The sequence below is a fragment of the Nothobranchius furzeri genome, chromosome 3 (genome assembly GCF_043380555.1).
Source record: "Nothobranchius furzeri strain GRZ-AD chromosome 3, NfurGRZ-RIMD1, whole genome shotgun sequence".
NCBI lineage: Eukaryota > Metazoa > Chordata > Actinopteri > Cyprinodontiformes > Nothobranchiidae > Nothobranchius > Nothobranchius furzeri.
Genome location: NC_091743.1, coordinates 71,251,802 through 71,271,797, shown reverse-complemented (window position 1 = coordinate 71,271,797; position 19,996 = coordinate 71,251,802). Strand labels below are relative to the sequence as shown.

Genomic DNA, 19,996 nt, shown 5'->3' with positions numbered 1-19,996 from the left:
TCTGCCTGGATGTAGGTGGAGGCGTACGCCCTCCAGAACTGATCCCTTCTGCATTAACTATCCGTGTCTTCTCTCCTTCTACAGGTTTTTCGGTTTTTCATCTCACTGTTTGAGTGCCGGTCTCTACTAAGTATATGACTGCGACAGGCGTGTCGTAGCCTATGCTAGTAAGCTCTTGTCCGGTCCTGAGTTAAAGTACTCTGGCTGTGAAAAAGCTTTGCTTTCCACCATGTGGGCGGTGAAACACTTTTCTAGCTACATCGGTGGACAGAAAATCATCATTGAAACTCAGCACCAACCAGTGACCTTCCTTAACAGTTAGTGCATCAGAGATGGTGTGGTGACCAATGCGCGAATCACATCATGGCTGCTGGCTCTTCAAAGCTTCGACATCGAAATATGCTACGCCCAGAACCGCTGTAACCCTCTTGGCATGGGTTTGGCTGTGTGCCGACACTGCTCGGACGACGCTGTCACGTCAGTCCCGCCAGCTAGCCCTCCTCAGACTCTTCTAAACCCCAACCACCACTACTTTGATCAGTCTCTCTGTGTGGACTTGCCGACCGTGTAGGTCGATGGCAGTTCTATTTGACACGGTGCTGCGCCTAGGTCAGGCGTGGGTGTCGTCTGGTTGAACGCTGACCAGAAGGACTCCCGATGTTACTGGTTGGGTCCTAAGACCTCACAGTTTGCAGAAGTGGCTGGGATCTTGATAGTACTACAACTTGCTGTGGACCGTGGTGTCCGTTAACTGGTGATTTGCACTGACTTGGACTACGCACGTCTCAGTTTCATTTGTCATCTACCTTCTTGGAAGAGTAACAGGTTCCTAACCTCTAACCGGAAGCCTGTTAAACATCAGGACCTCTTCATGGCTTGTGACGACCAAGCGACGTCACATGACATGCACATCTATTGCCGTAAAGTCAAAGGACATTCTCGTGCACCCGGAACTGACAAGGATCTGAATGACCTTGCAGACTCTCTTGCCAAACAAGGTGCGGCCGATGGTACTCCATGGGTCTTCAACCCCTTGTGGCTCCCTGAGGATGTGTCTTCTCGGTCTGACCCAGCACGTGTGCGTCGTGACTCGAGCTCAGGCTGCTAACGCGTCCACTTCCAAACCATCCAAGGGTGTTGTGTCCGTTCAACCTGTCTTTTCTGGTACCGATCTTGTCAGTCTTCAGTCCCAGGACCCTGCGAGACTGGGATGTGAAGCTTCCGTTGGCCCTTATGGCCATACGGGCCAACTCTCATGAGTCTACAGGTGTCTCCCCGTTTGAAATGATGATGGGTAGACAAATGACCCTGCCACTTCACCTGCTGTACCAGCCAGTTCAGTCCAAGCCCGACCCGGCTTACACGAGCGAACAATATCTGCAGGACCTGAAGAACCATCTGCCTGCAGCGTCTTCGTTTGCACAGACAAATCTGGAGAAATCAGCTGAGCAGGAAGGCTTATTATTATCAGAAGGCCTCACATTCTGAAGTCAACATAGGTGATGAGGCCTGGTTCTACATTTTCGCTCCTTAAACTGGTAACACAAAGAACACCTCTGGAAAGCTGGCTAAGAAACTTTAGCCGAAGTGGTCAGGCCCATACCTGATAACCGCTAAACTCTTTCCATTTGTGTATCAGATCAAGATTACCCAAACAAACAAGGAGCCCGTCTATAAATGGGTCCACAGGGACCAAATCAAACCACACAAGGGTTCTACTAATTTGGGCAATGCGACCACCAACAACTTACCGACTTCGAAAGGGGGGTGATTTCGCACCTCACCGGTTCTATGGTTCTATGGTATGAGTTTGTCTATGTTTGTGTGTGTGCATGGTTGTCTTTCCTGCTTATACATGACGTGCAGACTTGGGTGATTTGAGATGAACATGCTGTGGGTTCCTGAGGTCAGGTAATCAGTAAGTTAACAGTAGATATATATTACTGTTATCCAAATTTGTTTTTATTTTCACTAAGTGTAATTCCTTATGGGGTATATTCACAAGTAGGTTGATTACTAACTTCACTGATTTACATTTTTAGTGCTCTTTGACACTCGTATATCTATCTTTTTATAGAATATTACTACAGTGATTAAGTTTGAAAACTTTACGATTAACTTTGTTAATTTACAATTATGGGCTAAAACCATTTTTGCCCTTCATTTTGATAAAATTTTTGCTTATTTAAGTGATTCTATTTCTTTCCCTTACACGCAGTATAGGGTTTTATTACTTTACTCTTTTTACACCACTTTTTCCAGTACACTTAGAGTATTGCATCCATTTCTTCACTTGGGCTCTATTCACATAATTGCTTCAAATAGTACATGCAGGTACTCATACTGATAGGTTTCTTTTCCTTTATTGATTTACATTAGACACCATTTTGTTGTGTCTACATTGAAGTACCCTGTGTTGTGCTCTCTCTCCTCTTCTGAGTTTAACTGATGATCCTCGATTCCTGGGGGTGGACCTATGATTCGTCACCGGATTCTACTCCTCCTGATTGGTGTTCCGGCTCGTAGGACCTGGACGTCCGTGGATTCCGGCATGACTGCTGGGATACTTCGCTCGCTGGGACCTGACCTACCTGCTGCTCTTTCCTGCGCTGGATCACGATAAGTGCAATTACAAAGATCAATATACTATTTTGGAATTATTCCCTACCCGTGGAGATATAAAGTTGCTCCTGCTTCAAGTTATTACCTCCACGTGGATATCTTAATAATCTGCTGACTTGCGTGCTTCCAAAGGTATTATGCGAGACTGTTCTTCGGAGCGGGGTTCGTACCTCACCACTTTTGGCCTCTTCCTGGGAAACTATACTCTTCCTGGGGAATTGCACCTTCCCCTATCGTCGGAGTCCTTCAAGACTCTGGTCTGTTCAATATCAGGTGGTCTCTGTACAGACCACCGTGCCCTTGAAAAGGGGAGTATGTAACGTGATGAAGGAGCTATTCCACCGAAGCTTATTTACCCTCTCTCCTCAGGAAGAACTAATCTGCATGAAACTGCCTCAAGGTCATGCATTTGCTTCTAAACTGTTTCCTTTCCAGCTCAAGAGAAGAATGAAGACAAAGGACTATTTCTTTTAATAAATCAGAAGAACTCTATTTTTAATAAAGCTAATCAAACAAAGTGTTAGCCAATAATAAAATGTGAACCAATCTGTGAAATGAAAATATTAATTACTTGAAATCTGTCCTCTCTTGATTCGACCGTAAATCAAAACATCCAAATAATAAAACTATGCCCATGTCACCTTAAACTTCAATTCAAAGCTTTCTAGAGAAGTTGTCGGAGTGGCCAATCCGTAACTTTCCTCTTCAGCCAAAAGAACTAATGACAAGCTGGATAAATCTGTTGCTGTTCCACCTGCTGCAACGGTTCCTTTCAGAATAAAGGCTGAATCATCACGACCCCTTTTTGAGTCTCACTAGATGCCAACAAAACTGTCGTGACCCGGAAGTATCTCAAGACTGGTCTGGTCGTCAACCGATGCTTTTCCTACCGGCTTCGGTTCCAGAGAACGTCAAGCTGGACCTCGACATTCCTGATCAAACAGGGACTTCTGCAAAGGGTACGTAGGCTGGCAGCGCCTCAATGTGTGTTATAAATCTCCAAACCAAAAGCTTACCGCAAAACATCATCTTCACTCCCATCAGAACTAATCGTTTCTCCGGATTTGCTGGTTCTGAACAGCATTCCACACTACACCATTCTCCGTCTCACTTCACCTTAGTTACACCATACATTTAGTGTTTAGAGTTAGTCTAGTTTTAATTTGTTTAGTAATAAATCTTTAAACTTTTAAAACTTGACTGTTTCTTTTGTCTCTGAGTTAATACGAAGTGGTTACATAATCCCTGCAATAAAAAGTTCCAATCTTCTGGTTTAAATTATCCAAAGGTCCATAAGATTGATTTCATAGTTCCTATGGAATCTCACATTTTATGGTTCATTAAATATTATGTAAATTTAATCGTTACACATTTCTAATGGGCCATTCCCATCTGTACCGGGTCGGTCCGGGCCGAGTAGCCCCAGTCGGCCCCAGCCTGGCCCGGTTGATTCCACACATCCTTGCCTTAAGCCCATGTGGGCTGATTCTACCCACCAGTCAGAGGCTTGCTCTAATGGAAGGTGTGAATTTGCTGTCAGCAGTGGGTGTGTTGGCCCTGGTCGGCCTGAAGCAGACCCCCTCGAGAAGAGGGGTGAGAATGAGCCTTGGTTGGCCCGGAAAAATACCAGGCCACCCAGATATATAAACAACCTACGCTACCCGGCTCGGGCTGACCCGGTACAGATGGGAATGGGGCTTTAGTATCGGATCGGGACTCTGTATCGGATGATTCTTAAAATCAAATGACTCAGAATCAGATTGGGAGCACAAAAAAACCGTGATTGGAACATCCCTAGCTCTGTTCTTGTTGGGAAATTTTAGGCGACGACTCTGTTGTGGGTGAACACAACCTCTGTTTTGTCAGCTGTCAGAGCTGCCTGTTTGTTGCCTAACACACTTGTGTGTGTGTGTGTGTGTGTGGGGGGGGGGGGGGGGGGGGCAGAGAAGACAAATGAAAACATGATCGGCTCAGCGCGGAAAACACACGAATAATCCAGATGTGAACGCAATTACCCCAGCCGGCCCAGACTGAGTTGAACCAGATGCAGATGTGCTAGGTGCATTACATTAAGACTTATGACGGAAAAGGCACAAATAACGGGTCAAAAATGGGGCACTGAAGTGGCATTGTGCAATCCTGGATTCTGGAGGTGTGGCTTGGGAAAAGGTGTGTGCTCAGCTAAGGGTGTCTGAAGAAAAGGGGTTGGACCTTTGAATTGTATGTCTTTTCCAGGAACTCCTTTAAAGCTTTGTTTTCACCCAGTTTGATGTTTGTTTTCATTCTTCGTGATACTCTAAAGCATTATCTTCTCTGATAGCATCAGCTGCTTGCTTTGGTCACATTTGTGGCTCTAATCTCAGCGTTCTGCAGAATATCAGTGACACTTGAAATGTTTAAACATGGAAACACACGATTCTGTGACTATGAAATAAACACAACAATTTGGTTTACAAGAGGCTGTGTGTTTTCCAGCACAGGTTCCAGGAAAGACGCTTCGCCAGTCGCCACAGAAAGAGACTCCGGGGTTTACAGAAATCACTTGGACACAGCGGAGCTCCAACACAAAAGGAAGGGAACGTGAAGCGTGCAGGTTAAGTACAATCAACACTTTTCTCTGGCTGCAAAACCCTGTTTACATCCAGTGGGATGGAGAGGATGATGAAAGAGGAAATCAGGCTCATCTAAGGCAAATAAAATATGTTGTTAGAACTGGTGGGAGGTTAACTCATCTGTTTGCCTTTTAAAAACTGGTAAACACAAATTCATTATTGCCGTGAAATGAGTAAGTTGATGAGCAAATATGTGAGTCATGTTCATGCTGTATTTTTTTAGTCTTGTTTCTCATTTCATTAGTTTCATTGCCTCTCTGTCTCCGTCTCACTGTGACTGTCTGCTTCCCTCTCTGTCCACACACCTCTCCCGAGGCAGCCAAACTAAATTCAACATTTACAGACAACCAAACTGTGGAGAAAGCTCTGTTCAAACCGCATCAGTAAATATTTTTTCTGACAGATTTCTAATGAAAAGTACATGATTTGACAAACAATGTAAAGCTTTTATTTAGCTGAATGTCGTAAAAGTAAAAACAGCTGTGTAACTTCTTTTTGTAAAAACATATGACTGAGTTTTGATGCATGGTTGAGAAGAAACCTCCTGGAAACAGATGACCTAATTCACTGAAACAAAAACAAAGTAATATGTACCGCAAATTTAAAAGTTTTAAACTAAACTAGATTAAAGTAGCAGCAGAATCTCAGCTAATTAAGCCCTGGGTGGTTGTGGAGTGAGCAGATCAAGCACATCTTAGGTGTGTTCTTGCTGTGCGTTATTTCTAATTCCATGTTGTCATTCTTTTTTAAAACTGAAACGGTTTTGTTACCTGTTGTTGACGCTAAAGTTTCGCCGACGGCTGCCGACTTCTCCAGGCTGACGCTGATGGTGGCGCGTCACTTCCTTCTCCGTTTATCTGCGGGCAGCAGTAGAGGGCGACAACGTCCTCTGCTGCCCGCAGATAAACGGAGAAGGAAGTGACGCGCCACCATCAGCGTCAGCCTGAAGAAGCCGGCAGCCGTCGGCGAAACTTTAGCGTCAACAACAGGTAACAAAACCGTATCTGTGTTTTAAAAAAGAACGACAACATGGAGATCAAGCACAGGTGCAGGGTAATCAGAACATCAATCCTGCTGTCAAACTGAGACAAGAAGCAAAACAAAATTTCCAGCAAATGAGTCAAAACACAACATAAAATGAGCAAAACTGTAGTTCTACAAGCAAAATCATCCAAAAAAAAAAATCTAAACAACAGTGAACTAAATATAAAACATCAAGGAGAATCTCCCATATGATCAACATCTAAAGAAACTACCAAAATATTAATAAAGATTTCATTAAATAATATACTTTTACACATTTTGTCTCTAGGGGTGTAAGTAAATATTGACTAACTGAAAAATCACAGTGTCAGTGTATCAATTTTTCTTGATACAGTATTTTTGTGTGTTTTGTGGTGCAATTAAAACTCCGACCGCTAGGTGGCAGCAGTTTTTAAACACCTTTATTCAGACAACAACAAGATCTTCTGGTAAACACTCAATGTGTCTCGGAAGTGTCAGGCCTGAATTTAACAATTAAAATCAGTCTTAAAAATTGCAAATATTGTTTGGCGTTTGGATATAAGAATTGTGATATATACTGTGTCGCTAGATTCTTGTCAATACACTCACATATTTGTCTCTAAAGGTTAAAAAAACTGGCTCAGGGTTTTAAAGGTCTTCAGGATGTATTCCCATCTGGAGGAAAAACAAACTAAGGTCATTTCTTTTGTGGCCTGACGAAGTTTGCAGCCACAAACGAAACGTTGCAGGTAAATAAAACCTTTCTGTGTTTTAAAAAGAACTAAAAGATGGAATTGGAATTTCAACACAGCAAGAACACACCAAAGATTAATGTTATAATTATTTGGAGATTTTGTGACCTACTGTTGGTTTTGAAACCTGGACCCAGACCGTGTGTGAAACAACAGGGGTCTGGTGGAGCCCACCCGGCATATGGAGGACAGATTGCTACATGTTTCCCTGATTTGCTGCCTTGTTCTGAACACACATGTCCTCTTACACGTTTTAGACTAAAGAAATACAAATAAGGGTTCATTTTTTTCTCTAAACTGAAGATACATGTAATTAAAAGTGATGACTGCATTATGTTTGCAAGTGCTCTAATTGCTATCATTTTGCTTGAAATTACCATATCTTCCAGGCATGTGTTCTCATGCATCAATCCATATGAGAGTATGGTGCTCTGAATGTCATAACGGAAAATTAAGTGGCTTCTTAAGGATTTATTCCTCTCAGGAGGTCCTGCTGTTCTGCATGCAGGGAGAGTCGTCATATTTTAATGGGAAGCTAAAAGGAACTGGGATGTTGTATTCCAATGACTTTCACAAATAAGAGTACAGCAATATGGTTTTAGACGTGATCGGACAACTTCTCTGGCAATTGTTGATCTAGTGGAGAAAATATCTGATGCAATTGACAATAAACAATATGCTGTTGGGGTGTTCTTAAACCTTACCAAAGCTTTCGATACAGTTAATCATGACTTATTAATAAAAAAATTGTGTAGATATGGCATTAGGGGTGTGGCCTATGACTGGATTAAGAGTTATTTAGAGAACAGACTCCAATATGTCCACATTAACAACACTGATTCACAGCTACTGACAGTGACCACCGGTATCCCACAGGGGTCAGTGTTGGGTCCCTTGTTGTTTATTCTTTATATTAATGACATATGTTTAGTTTCTAAAACATTGTACTTCATACTATTTGCAGATGATACTAATGTTCTAAGTTTTGGGAAAGATTTAATAACATTAATGGACAAGGTTGAGAAAGAATTAAATGCATTAAAATGTTGGTTTAACTTAAATAAATTAACTTTAAATTTAAATAAAACAAAATGTATCATATTTACTAATAGAGCAATTACAGTGGATACACATCTCAAAATAAATAATACAGAAATTGAAAGAGTGAATGAAATAAAATTTCTTGGCGTAACCATAGAAAAAAAGTTAAGTTGGAAACCACATATTGACTCAATTAAAGCAAAGTTATCTAAATCATTAGCAGTTCTCTATAAAGTTAAAGAATTTTTAGATGAAAAAGCTTCATATCTTTTGTATTGTTCCTTAACTCTGCCATATTTCATGTATTGTGTTGAAGTGTGGGGAAATACCTACGAAACCCACTTAAAGTCTTTGTTTATAATTCAGAAGAGAGCAATCCGACTTGTAAATAAAGCAGCTTGTAGAAAGCATACACATTTACTTTTTACTCGTTTAAAAGTATTAAAGTTAAAAGAATTAGTTACATTAAGAACTGCACAATTTATGTATAAAGTGATGTATAATTTGATGCCAAAACAAATTCAGGATCTGTTCCAGATCAGAGAGTGTGTTTATGATCTCAGAGGGTATAAAATGTTAAGAAAGCCTAAAGTAAGAACTAAAATGAAACAACTTTGTATTTCTTGTGTTGGGGTTGATGTGTGGAATAAATTAGACCAGGAGCAAAAAGATTGTTCAACAATGGTAAAGTTTAAGGGTATGTTTATATCTAATGTGATTAAATATTATGAATCAAGTCAATGAAAAAATGCATAAAACATTAAAGGTCATTATTATTATTATTATTATTATTATTATTATTATTATTATTATTATTATTATTATTTTATAAAGCTAGAATGGGGATTTGAATATATTACCATACATTTGAAACATGATGTAAAAATTATGGAATCGGTATGCTATTCTAAAATTTTGTTTAAGTTCTAAGGGTTTGGGGGGCTGGGCTTATAAGCTTATGCTTCTGCCTGCACCTATTCTTAGCATTGTGTAAGTTGTGTGTTTGCTTGTAAACCTGCAAATGTTTCTTTGTTATACTATTATATTGTACTATTGATTTTAATTTCTCATTACATTTCTCATTCTCATTCTCAGTATGAGCTGAGGGTTCCAGCATGAAAACAAACCAGTTGGAACCATTTAAGCCCCATTCCCACCTGTACCGGGTCGGCCCGGGCCGGGTAGCCCCAGTCGGCCCCAGCCTGGCCCGGTTGATTCCACACATCCTTGCCTTAAGCCCATGTGGGCTGATTCTACCCACCAATCAGAGGCTTGCTCTAATGGAAGGTGTGAATTTGCTGTCAGCAGTGGGCGTGTTGGCCCTGGCCGGCCTGAAGCAGTACCCCTCGGGAAGAGGGCCGAGAATGAGCCTTGGTTGGCCCGGGAAAATTCCAGGCCACCCAGATATGTAAACAACCTATGCTACCCGGCCCGGGCCGACCCGGTACAGGTGGGAATGGGGCTTTATTAAAGCAAAAAAGGATTGTGTTTGCTTCATTAAAGATAGTTGACTCTAACAATATAAATTTTAATATTTAAACACAAATTTATTTAGATTTTAAATTCATTCATCTTACTGGCTGCTCTTGAAAATTATGTTAGGAGATTTAAGAATTCACTTTAGTAGAACAAGCTTTAGAAGAACTTTTTCAGGCTTGTGTCATTTGTGGAGAAAAAACATCAACTTTGCTAAGTAAACAGAGTCACTTTGCCATTAGCCAACCAGAGGTGAGATGTCAAATATTGAGATATAAGACTCTAAATCATGCCGTCTACAACTCTTCTTTATTTAAACACGATGACACATTTCATGTTGTCACCAAATTAGCATTTTACTGAAAACAATCAATCATTAAACTAGAAAAATTCCCACTCACCTATTTAAAACAATTAAGAACAATACCTTCAAACTCAGTTTGGCTTTTAAAGGTACTTTAGGTCTATGTGTTAAAATTTGAAATCGTTTTGCACCGTGGCATAAGTTGGACGTACCAACATTCCATCAATGTTTTTTTTCTGATTAAATGCAATTCAAATGAAATGAAACTAAGTGAAACTGCCAAAGCAATCTGCATGCTAAAGATTTCCCACCCTTTGCAAAACGTTAAAATAAAAGTTTCCAATCTTAGAAGCTAAATGAACGTGTGCCCCTTGTCCTTCAGGTGTAGAACTGCAGAGTCTTGACCTGGAGAGGAGGCTCTCATGTCTTGTGCCATGTGCTTGTGTAGCCTAACCAGCCAGGTACTCTCCTATTCAAACAACCCCACCCCCTGAGAATTCTAACCGAGCCAATGAGTGCTGAGTAGCGTACGTCACACACCATAACGCAGAGTTTCTAATAAACAATGAAGACAGCATCTGAAGCGGAGTTCACTGTGGCTCTGTCCTCTGTTCTAAATGAATTGGACTTGTCTTTAAAACCACAACAAGAAGAAGGGCTTAAAACCTTTCTTCTAAAAAAAGATGCTTGTGCCGTCACCAGACGTCATTTTTGACTACAGCCAAAAACCCACAGCGTTGCGCGGTACAGTTGGCATTTCCACCTTTTTTCTGATTTTTGAGCTGGCTAGTCCCGCCCCTCAGGTGCCTCTCTGCCTGTGAGTAACCAGACTCGTTCTCTGTGTAGACAGAGGACGAGTCTGGCAGGCCAGGCTGGCACTCGTGTAGTTGCTGTTTAGTTTCTTCTTTGTAAAGGCCAGAACAGTCCTCCCTACACTAAACTGCATAAATGACACCGCTAAGCTTCTGTTGGGGTGTTTTGTCTTGTCGGAGCACAAAATGCCATTTATCAGGACCTTAAGCAATTGGGCTGAAAATAATCCCACAAAGGCTAAAGGAAAAATAAAGGCAGAGAAACATCAAGAAAGCTCTCCAAAACTGCAGATAGGCTATTCAGGCTAAGTTTGCGTCTGCATCACTGGCGGTGTGTGACTGTGAGAGTGCATGCAAGCGTCTTTGAGTGTCCTAAAAAGAGCTATATAAGTTTGATGTGTTGTTATTATTATTATTGTTGTTGTTATTATTATTATTATTATTATTTTAAAGTTTGAGACAGAGGAAGCAGACAGAAGCGCTTGTCACGTTGAGCTGTAGGAGTTGGTGGACCATGTGTGGTGGAGCTGACCAAGAGGCAGGAATGCAGGCACGGATAAAGTAAAAATGGGTTTAATGACAGGATACGGCAGGAACAACGAGAACACGACAAACAACAATGATCCGACAATGACTGATACAAGAAGGGAGGTATAAATACACAGGGGAAAATCAGGAACACATGGGCAGGTTAATAAGGGGCAGGTGAGACACATAAAAATTAATCAGGAGGCAGGGGAGAGTCACAGTCGGAGGGAGGCAGGAGCAGATTGTGACAGTACCCCCCACCCCCCCCCACCCCCCCACCCCCCCTTAAAGGGTGGATACCAGATGGCCACCAAACCCACATAACTCGGGAGACTCAGGACACTGGAGAATAGGGAGACTCTGGGAACTCGGGACCTTGGGACACTGGGACACGGGAACTGGAACACTCGGGAACTGGACCCTGAAGAGACTGCAGCAGCAGACGTGGGACCCTGAAGAGGCTGCAGCAGCAGGCGTGGGACCCTGAAGAGGCTGCAGCAGCAGGCGTGGGACCCTGAAGAGGCTGCAGAAGAAGGCGTGGGACCCTGAAGGGGCTGCGGCAGCAGGTGTGGGATCCTGAAGAGGCTGCAGCATGGAGGACCTGCAGGCGTAGGCTCTGCAGGCGTGGACCAGGAAGTTGCCGAACTGAAGGAGCGACGCGAGGAAACCAGGATCGGAGGCAGGTACTCGACAAACGGTCAGAGCAGGTGCACATCAGGATCTGCTGGGTCCACAGGCAGAGGCTCGGGTGAAAGGAAGCAGAAGAGCGGGGAGACCAGCCCTACCACCCCGGAGAATGATGGCGTGCGTAGGGGTTTTTACTCCACCAAAACCCCAGGATCCGCGGCTTCCATTGGGAAAAAACAGGACGGGGCGGACAGCAGGAGAAGAGAATGGGTTTGACCACCCCGGGAACAATTAGGATGCGCCGAAACCCCCTCAATGGGTCCGACCACCCCGGAAACAGGTAGGATGCGCCGAAACCCCTCGAGTCGGAATCTCCTTCCGCTGGACGGAGACAAAGCAAAAAAAAAACAAACAAAAAAAACTAATAATCCTCCAGGCAGATGTTATAGCTCACCACAGGTCCAGGTTGGTCGGATCATTCTGTCACGTTGAGCTGTAGGAGTTGGTGGACCATTTGTGGTGGAGCTGACCAGGAGGCAGGAATGCAGGCACGGATAAAGTAAAAATGGGTTTAATGACAGGATACGGCAGGAACAACGAGAACACGACAAACAAAAATGATCCGACAATGACTGATACAAGAAGGGAGGTATAAATACACAGGGGAAAGTCAGGAACACATGGGCAGGTTAACAAGGGGCAGGTGAGACAAAAAAAAAACTAATCAGGAGACAGGGGAGAGTCACAGACGGAGGGAGGCAGGAGCAGATTTTGACAGCGCTGCGCTCCACCATCCATATTCCTGATCACAGGACAAGGTTTGTTCAGGCCTTGGACTCTTTTGAACTTCCAAGACCCAAATCGGTGGTTGAAACGGCCACCTTCGGTTGCTGTTCAAGCCCCCAGTCCCAAGAAGCTTTGTTTACATCCTCCGGTAGGCAAAAGTTGCACTGTTTCCACATGTATGCCCAATGATTTAATGAAGACCACTGTCTGCGCTCAAAGAAACATGGATTTGATGTGTCTGAACACTGCACCTCGTGGTCACACAAAGCTGCGTCAGCCCGCTCTGCCAGTGAATGGCAGCTCAATTTTCAACATAAATCCTGTCTGCAAACAGCTTTTCTCCAGCAGCTCTCCTCCGTTCACAGACAATGCTCACGTGGGTCCTAGTGAGATGCTTTTTGTTCTTTGGTCAAATGTTTGATGTGGGTAATTTCAATATTTAGTAAAACTATAATTTCTTAGGGCCAACTCCAGCTGTTTGTAGCATAACGGATGATATAAAATATGAGTAATTGGATAAGAAGTGACGTCTAGCGGTGGGACACTGGTGCTTTGCATATTGCAAATATATAAATCAATAGAAGTGTAAAATGACTAATGTGAAAACAACCTCTCCTAGACAGTCAGACACTTGTTTCTCCTTTGCTTTCTGACATGCTGCGTCAGGATGAAGATAGGTCATTAGCAGCAATCTGAAGTCGCAGAGTTGCTCAATTAGAGGCCTCTTCAGTTCACGCGCTCATCTTTCAGCGCTGAAGACCACTTCATTAACACCAAGGTTTCTGTGTCAGTTAGAAGCTTGTTCAGGCTCATTTCTGGGGTGAGTGTCTGCAAGGCAACAGATGCGCCTGCAGCTGTGCACACAAACACACACATTAGAAATAAATCACACAGGCTTAACGTAGACGAGGTGTCTAATCATGGGTGGAAAGAAAAGGGCAATTCAGCCACCACAACCCCTCTCATATCAGCGCACAGAAATTTCCTCACAAAGACGGGACTTCCTTGCATAAATGTCGTGACATTTATGCAGCTGTAGCTTTGAACCCAGAGATATTCACGTTAATTACTGTCTAATTGGTAATGGTGTGCTGTTAGCCATTTAGCACAGATAAAGATGTCTTCTCACCTTTCACAAAGAGCATCTGCTTTTCAAAAAGATCCAGAAATATCCAAATTGTGCTCCTGGAGTAGCAGACCTGCCTTGTGCATGAACACCATTGCTCCTGAGGAGCTGAACAGAAAGTTGTGAGGAATCAGCAACGGCTGCACAAGGCAGAGGGAGATAAACTTTTAATAGTTTTATGTGGCCATTATAAACCTTAGCCGCACACTGTGCTGTCCCTAAAGCAACACCTGTGGGACACACAAGTCAAGTCGTAAAGGACCAATTACATAACTTTTCTGGAGAGCTACAGCTATTCAGTTTTTACTAGGACCAATAATTTTGACACAAAGATCCTTTAAAGCTGATAAACTTATTTTAGGTGTCAAAAAAAGTGAACTAAACCTACTAAATGCTGAAAGTGCTGGTAAAACTTTTACTTTCTCTTTTAAATGCAGCCTAAAACAGCTGGATTAGCCAAATGGTTGTGATTTAACGTGATTGTAATCTGTGCTGCGGATGGATATTAATGACTCAGCACCGAGACACCATAAACATCTGCTCTGGTCCTGTTAGTCTCGAACACAAACTGATATCCTCAGAATGGAATTCAGCTTGTGTGTGTGTGTGTGTGTGTGTGTGTGTGTGTGTGTGTGCGTGCGTGCGTGCGTGCGTGCGTGCGTGCGTGTGCGTGTCTTCATAATGAGTCTAATTCATCCTTGAACCAAAAATTTCCTCTTTCCAATAAGCCCTCCCATTGCTCTCACTCATTGTTCAGACTCATTACGACTCAATTTCTGTCTACTTTTATGGCCGATTTCATGTATAATGACAGCACAACACAAATCTTCAGCTGCTAGAAGGCTGAGTGACAGACTGGAAAACAAAAGGACAAAATCATTGTGAAATATATCATCCTGATTTACTTCTCATGACAAAAATGAAAGACAGATGCCAGCTAATGTGTGATCTTGCCAAAAAGTATGTTTCTTTTCAGTGTGATCCAATAGGAGGATCTTTCCTGATGTTAATGTGTGTGTTTCTTACATTACATCACTGGATTGGTTGGTACATGTAAAAAACAACATATTTTGTCTATAAAGGGATTGTTTTGCACATTTGGAGGGAGATTTAGCAAAGCAGATGGTTCACTCTTGCTCTGTGGTCGATTGCATGGACTGTTGGGGGTTTGATTAAAAAGTTATCTTTGAATTTCCTTCGTAAAGGCCTGAAATACAAAAGAGATGGTTGCAGGCAACTCAAACACTCCAAAGAAAGCCTGGATTGCTGCAGCAACTGTTTGTGAGGCTCATTTTGTTCATGGTAACCCTGGCTTCACACTGGAGGCATCAGCAGCACGGAACACCAGCGGAAGGGTTCATTCACGAGTTTTGCTGCACCTCAGCTCATACGGAGACAGCCTCAGCCACAGAGCAGCTTCTGCGCCGTTCTCCTCGCCGGACTCGCAAGTTCACAAAATCCCTTCAGACTTCAGTGGTTGCAGTTTGTTTATGCCATGTTTGTTTACAGCTGGCCAGGGAACGCCTTGGGATTCCCCCGGAGGAGCTGGCCCAAGTAGCTGGGGAGAAGGAAGTCAGGGCCTCTGGGCTTAGGCTGCTGCCCCCGTGACCTGACTCCAGACAATCTGCTGAAAATATATGGATGGATGATTTGTTTATGCCATCTGCCATTAAACCGAAAGGAAAGAGAAGGAAATCATGTCTGATGTCATATATAATGTTGTTCCTCTCCACTACCAGAATTAAAGCCACCGTCATGCTTCTTCAAAAATAGTGGGAGTAAGTAAGCTGTTAGGTCACATGCATTCACATAATTTACACAGATATGAAATTGCATCGCTGCAATAGTCTTTTATTTTGAAACTTACCAGACATTTTACACTGAAACTGTGTCTGATTTCCTGTCTAACCCTAGGTTAACTGCAGAAATCGACGTGTCCATGAGGCAGCTCGTGGCAAAAAAACAGAACCCGATCTTTTGTGGCGCCGTGCGGCGTGCTGCTTCTGGGGCGCACCGGTAAATATCCGCCCCACGGCCGGTTTGGATGAACCCATAGACTATAATGGATTTAATTTGAAGCAGCGCCGTTCTGCTGCTGTTCTGCATTACTGATGCCTCCAGTGTGACATCTTTGTTATTTAGAGACATTTTTTTTCTAAAACATTCAAGAATTTGAAATCTGCTGAGTAACATTGTTTTTGTCTTCTGATTCAAGTGTCCTAAACCACGGTCATGTCCAAAAATAAATAAATGAAGAAATAAAAAGACACTGATCAATGAAGACTTTGCATCATCATCTGCAAAATGCAAAGACCTGATCCTCAGGCCACCAAAACGGATCCACTCAAAATCTCAGCTGCTCGTGGAAATTCTGTCCATAACGGTTATAAACAGAATTGGTACAAAGGGCAGAAACAAGCCTGAATTGCAGCCTGCAATGCAAACCAAGCTCTGACACTGGTCATACCGGACCTAACAGCCCGTATCAGAGGGCCTGGTACATATATATGTAAATTAAGACATGGTGGCCGTTTCCTGTTACGTTCACTATTCATAAACACGAGAACAAACTGCTGACTTAATCAAATTGTATAAGTTGGTCACATGAAGGATAAAAACAGCCTCCATCCCAACATTTTAGTTGTTGGGAGTACAACCTTGTGAAGAGCATTTTAGAGACCAGCGATGCATGAAACTTAATCCTCTGAGCCGTAACGCTGCTTTCATAAAAAAGAAGAAAAAGCAGACTCACCTAACGGTTCTGGTCTTGGAGAAACTCTTGTCAAATCTGTACAGAAAAACAAAATGAGAATAAATTAATCTTAAATCTGTATTGTAGAAAAAACTAGAACAGCTGCAAGCTAGACAAATACAAACAGGTCACCATATTTTTTAAGTTCTGATGGAATGATAAAGATTCAGAAATTATCCTGTTCTCACACTGCAGAAAACTCTATTAGTTTGTCTCCGGGTCACGGTAAAAAACTGACCTGCTGTGATTTTGGATATTTAACACAACCATTATTGTTTTATTTAACCCCGCACAGTCCTAACTAACATGTTTCTGCATTTCTGATAGTAAATCGCCATGAATAATGCTCACTTGTTCCCCTTCTGAAGCAGAGAAATATAACTTTCATCACTCATCTCTTCTCCCACTAGTTCACTAACTCCTCTGCCTGCCAGCTACGAGCCAAGCGGAGCCAGAACAGGATTGTTTCTGACGTTGGGAGGCTGGCAGAAGCAGGCAGGCAGACTGTTGGAGTGTGGTTTTATTTGAATGGAAAGGAACCAAGTGCAGCAGTTTTAATCTAAAACTGAACAAATCATAATCAAGATTTTGAAAAAGTGGAGTAAGTTTAATTCATGAGCAAAGGAATTTAAATGTGAGAAATGATGTGGGGATACATATGTATATATGGAAATTATAGGAAGCATGTGACTTTGCAGATGCATAGATAAACGAGAGGAAAATGCAAAAGGAGAAATAAAACAGGACAATTTTTTCTCTGTTGTTTCTCTATTGTTCACTTGCAGCATCTGCCTTTGAAATGGCACAAAGACAAAAAATTAACTGTGGACAATAAATCTACAAATAATCACTGCCTGTTCCTTCCTCCCGGGGGGTAACACATTCGCATAATTACAGAGCTAATTCAGCAACAACACGCATGCACACACACACACACACACACACACACACACACACACACACACACACACACACACACACACACACACACACACACACACACACACACAGGCAGTACTCTATTTAATAGCGAGGAAGCAAAATGAAAATACCATCAGGCTAATGAAAACAATTTACCTGACAATCAACTTTAAGTGCATGAAACAGAAAATAAGTAATTGAAGTTTAACGACGTGTGCAAACGGAGTTTTCACTTCTTAAATTTGCTTTATATGGCCCCAAAAAACCCTAAAACCAAAGATTGTCTGTCAATCATTAAACGTTCATACACCCATTATCTAAACATCCCTCTTTAGGGCCACGGGGAGCTGCTGCCCAACTCCAGCAGTAATCAGGAAAAAGGTAGGGGGGACAGGTTTCCAGTGACAGTTTGGAGTCTGCAATCAGTCTGACAGCATGTTTTTGGTCAGTGGGAGGAAACCGGAGCACCTGGAGAAAACCCACATCTGTACAAGGAGACCATGTTAATTCAGCGCCGAAAGGCGAGAGCTGGAATTCAAACCTGTGACCTTTTCGCTGTGAGGCAACAGCGCTAGGAAATGGGCCACCTTGCAGGCCCATCATGTAAAACATCAGTTTAAATGAAGTGACCCCTTTAATTTTTATTTTATTATAAATGTTATAAATGACACAAAATGTTATAAATGACACAAAATGTTATAAATGACACAGAAATGGGAGATGTAATTATTTGGATTTATAAAGTTCTGGAGGAAACTTTAAAGGTGACATCCATCCATCCATTTTCATTCGCTTACCAGGGGTCGGATCGCGGGAGCAGTAGCCTAAGCAGGGAAGCCCAGACTTCCCTCTCCCAGCCACTTAGACAAGCTCCTCGATGGGAATTTTAAGGTGTTCCCTGGCCAGACAAGAGACATAGTCTCTCCAGTGTGTCCTGGGTCTTCCTTTAGGTCTTCTCCTGGTTGGATGTGCCCGAAAAACTTCAGCAGGGAGGTGTCCAGGAGGCATCCTAACCAGATGCTCGAGCAACCTCAAATAGCACCTCTCAATGTGTACTCTTAAAGGTTGGTTTATGCTTGACGCATCCGCGAGGTTCGCACGGCTCAGCGCGGAAAAGTTGCGTCATTTTGCGTCATTTTAACAACCACGTCCCTCCACCGCTCCTTCGCACGGCCCAAAATTTCCGCAACGCGCACCTAGGAAATTTTCTAACCACGCGGACGGTCGGACACGGAAAAACATGGCGGACCGGCAAAAACTAGTATGGCAGAGGTTCGTAAATACAGACATTTGTATGATTCAGCTCTCAGAGATCACCGTGATCAACATGTTGTTAATAATTCTTGGAGAGAAATAGCTTGCACTGTCGGAAAAGACGAGGACGCTGTTAAAAAATGCTGGAATGCCATGTTGTAAACAACAGTAATTTTTACTTCTACTACGGTGTAGTGTTGGATGCATGCCATAGAGCTCCATGCTGCCCCGTTCAGTTTGGGAGAATATTGGCTCACCGCAGAGACAAGCCGCATGAACCATAAACGCTGCGAGTTGTGAAGCGCGTTCCAGCTGCGAGCCGCATCACCAAGCGGAAAGTGAATGCGTCAGCCATAAACCAAGCTTAACCCTCCCACTGTCTTCATGGGTGACCCCGCCAGGAAAGTTGACCAATGAGCGGGATTGATGGTTTATCCCTTGAGGTCCACTTGGCAGAGGTGAGGTGGTGCTCACTCCTCACCCCTTTCACGTGGACCTCAAGGAATAAACCATCAACTCTGCTCAATGGTCAACTTTCCTGGCGGGGGTCACCCATGAAGACAGTGGGAGGGTTAAGGGAGAGCCCAGCCACCCTGCGGAGAAAACTCATTTCGGTCGCTTGTATCTGTGATCTCGTTCGTTCCGTCACTACCCAAAGCTCGTGACCATAGGTGAGGGTAGGAATGTAGATCGGCTGGTATATCGACATATTATGGTGACATATTATGGCTTTTTTCATTATAGCTGCATAGTCAAAACATAACATGTTAATGAAGTTACTTGCACAAAAGCCCTCTCACATAAAGCAATTTTAGCAGTTTTATTTTTAAAAACTTTGGTACCTTGTAGAATGAGCTGTTTTGGGGCTCTGTCACTTTATGAAAACAAGCTGGCCACACCCACCCATCACCCTTTCATGCTGCCAGGAGCTGAGAATCTCTGGGAGGGGCTTAGAGTAGAGCTGCTGCTCCTCCAGGGCAGCTGTGGCTACATTGTAGCTCATCCTCAGCAACGTGTACATGTGTGTGTGTGAATGGGTAAATGACTGACAGTATTGTGAAGTGCCTTGGGGGGTTGGAGAACCCTAACACGGTGCTATACAAAGGCCATTCACCATCATGCTTAGAGTGTTTATCTGGCAGTAGAGACGTATATGACAGCACAGATAGATGCAAAGGTGAGTTTTTGAATACTGCGTCACCATTAATGATTCTTGTGATCTAATGAAGGTTTTGGCCTTGTTCTTTAAATATTAAACATCACAATGTCGTTATTATACCCCGAGGAAGAAGGAAAACGGATGGAGAGGATGGAGAACGTGGGTGGATGGTGGAGGGGATGATCAGAAAGGAGGAGGTAGGCATGACTAAACATGAGT

At 43.0% G+C, this 19,996-nt stretch overlaps 1 protein-coding gene across 8 annotated transcripts in view; it reads right to left on the bottom strand.

The window, feature by feature from the left end:
- rap1gapb (RAP1 GTPase activating protein b) overlaps positions 1-19,996 on the bottom strand; it is a 126,657-nt gene that overhangs the window by 54,103 nt on the left and 52,558 nt on the right. For all 8 annotated transcript variants that reach the window (XM_054731766.2, XM_054731783.2, XM_054731730.2 and 5 more), the window contains exon 2: positions 16,444-16,479. Coding sequence is in view for 6 of the 8 variants with exons in the window: in XM_054731730.2 (XP_054587705.2) it covers positions 16,444-16,479 (36 nt within the window). In the remaining 2 variants the exon portion in view is untranslated. The remainder of the gene's footprint in view (positions 1-16,443; positions 16,480-19,996) is intronic.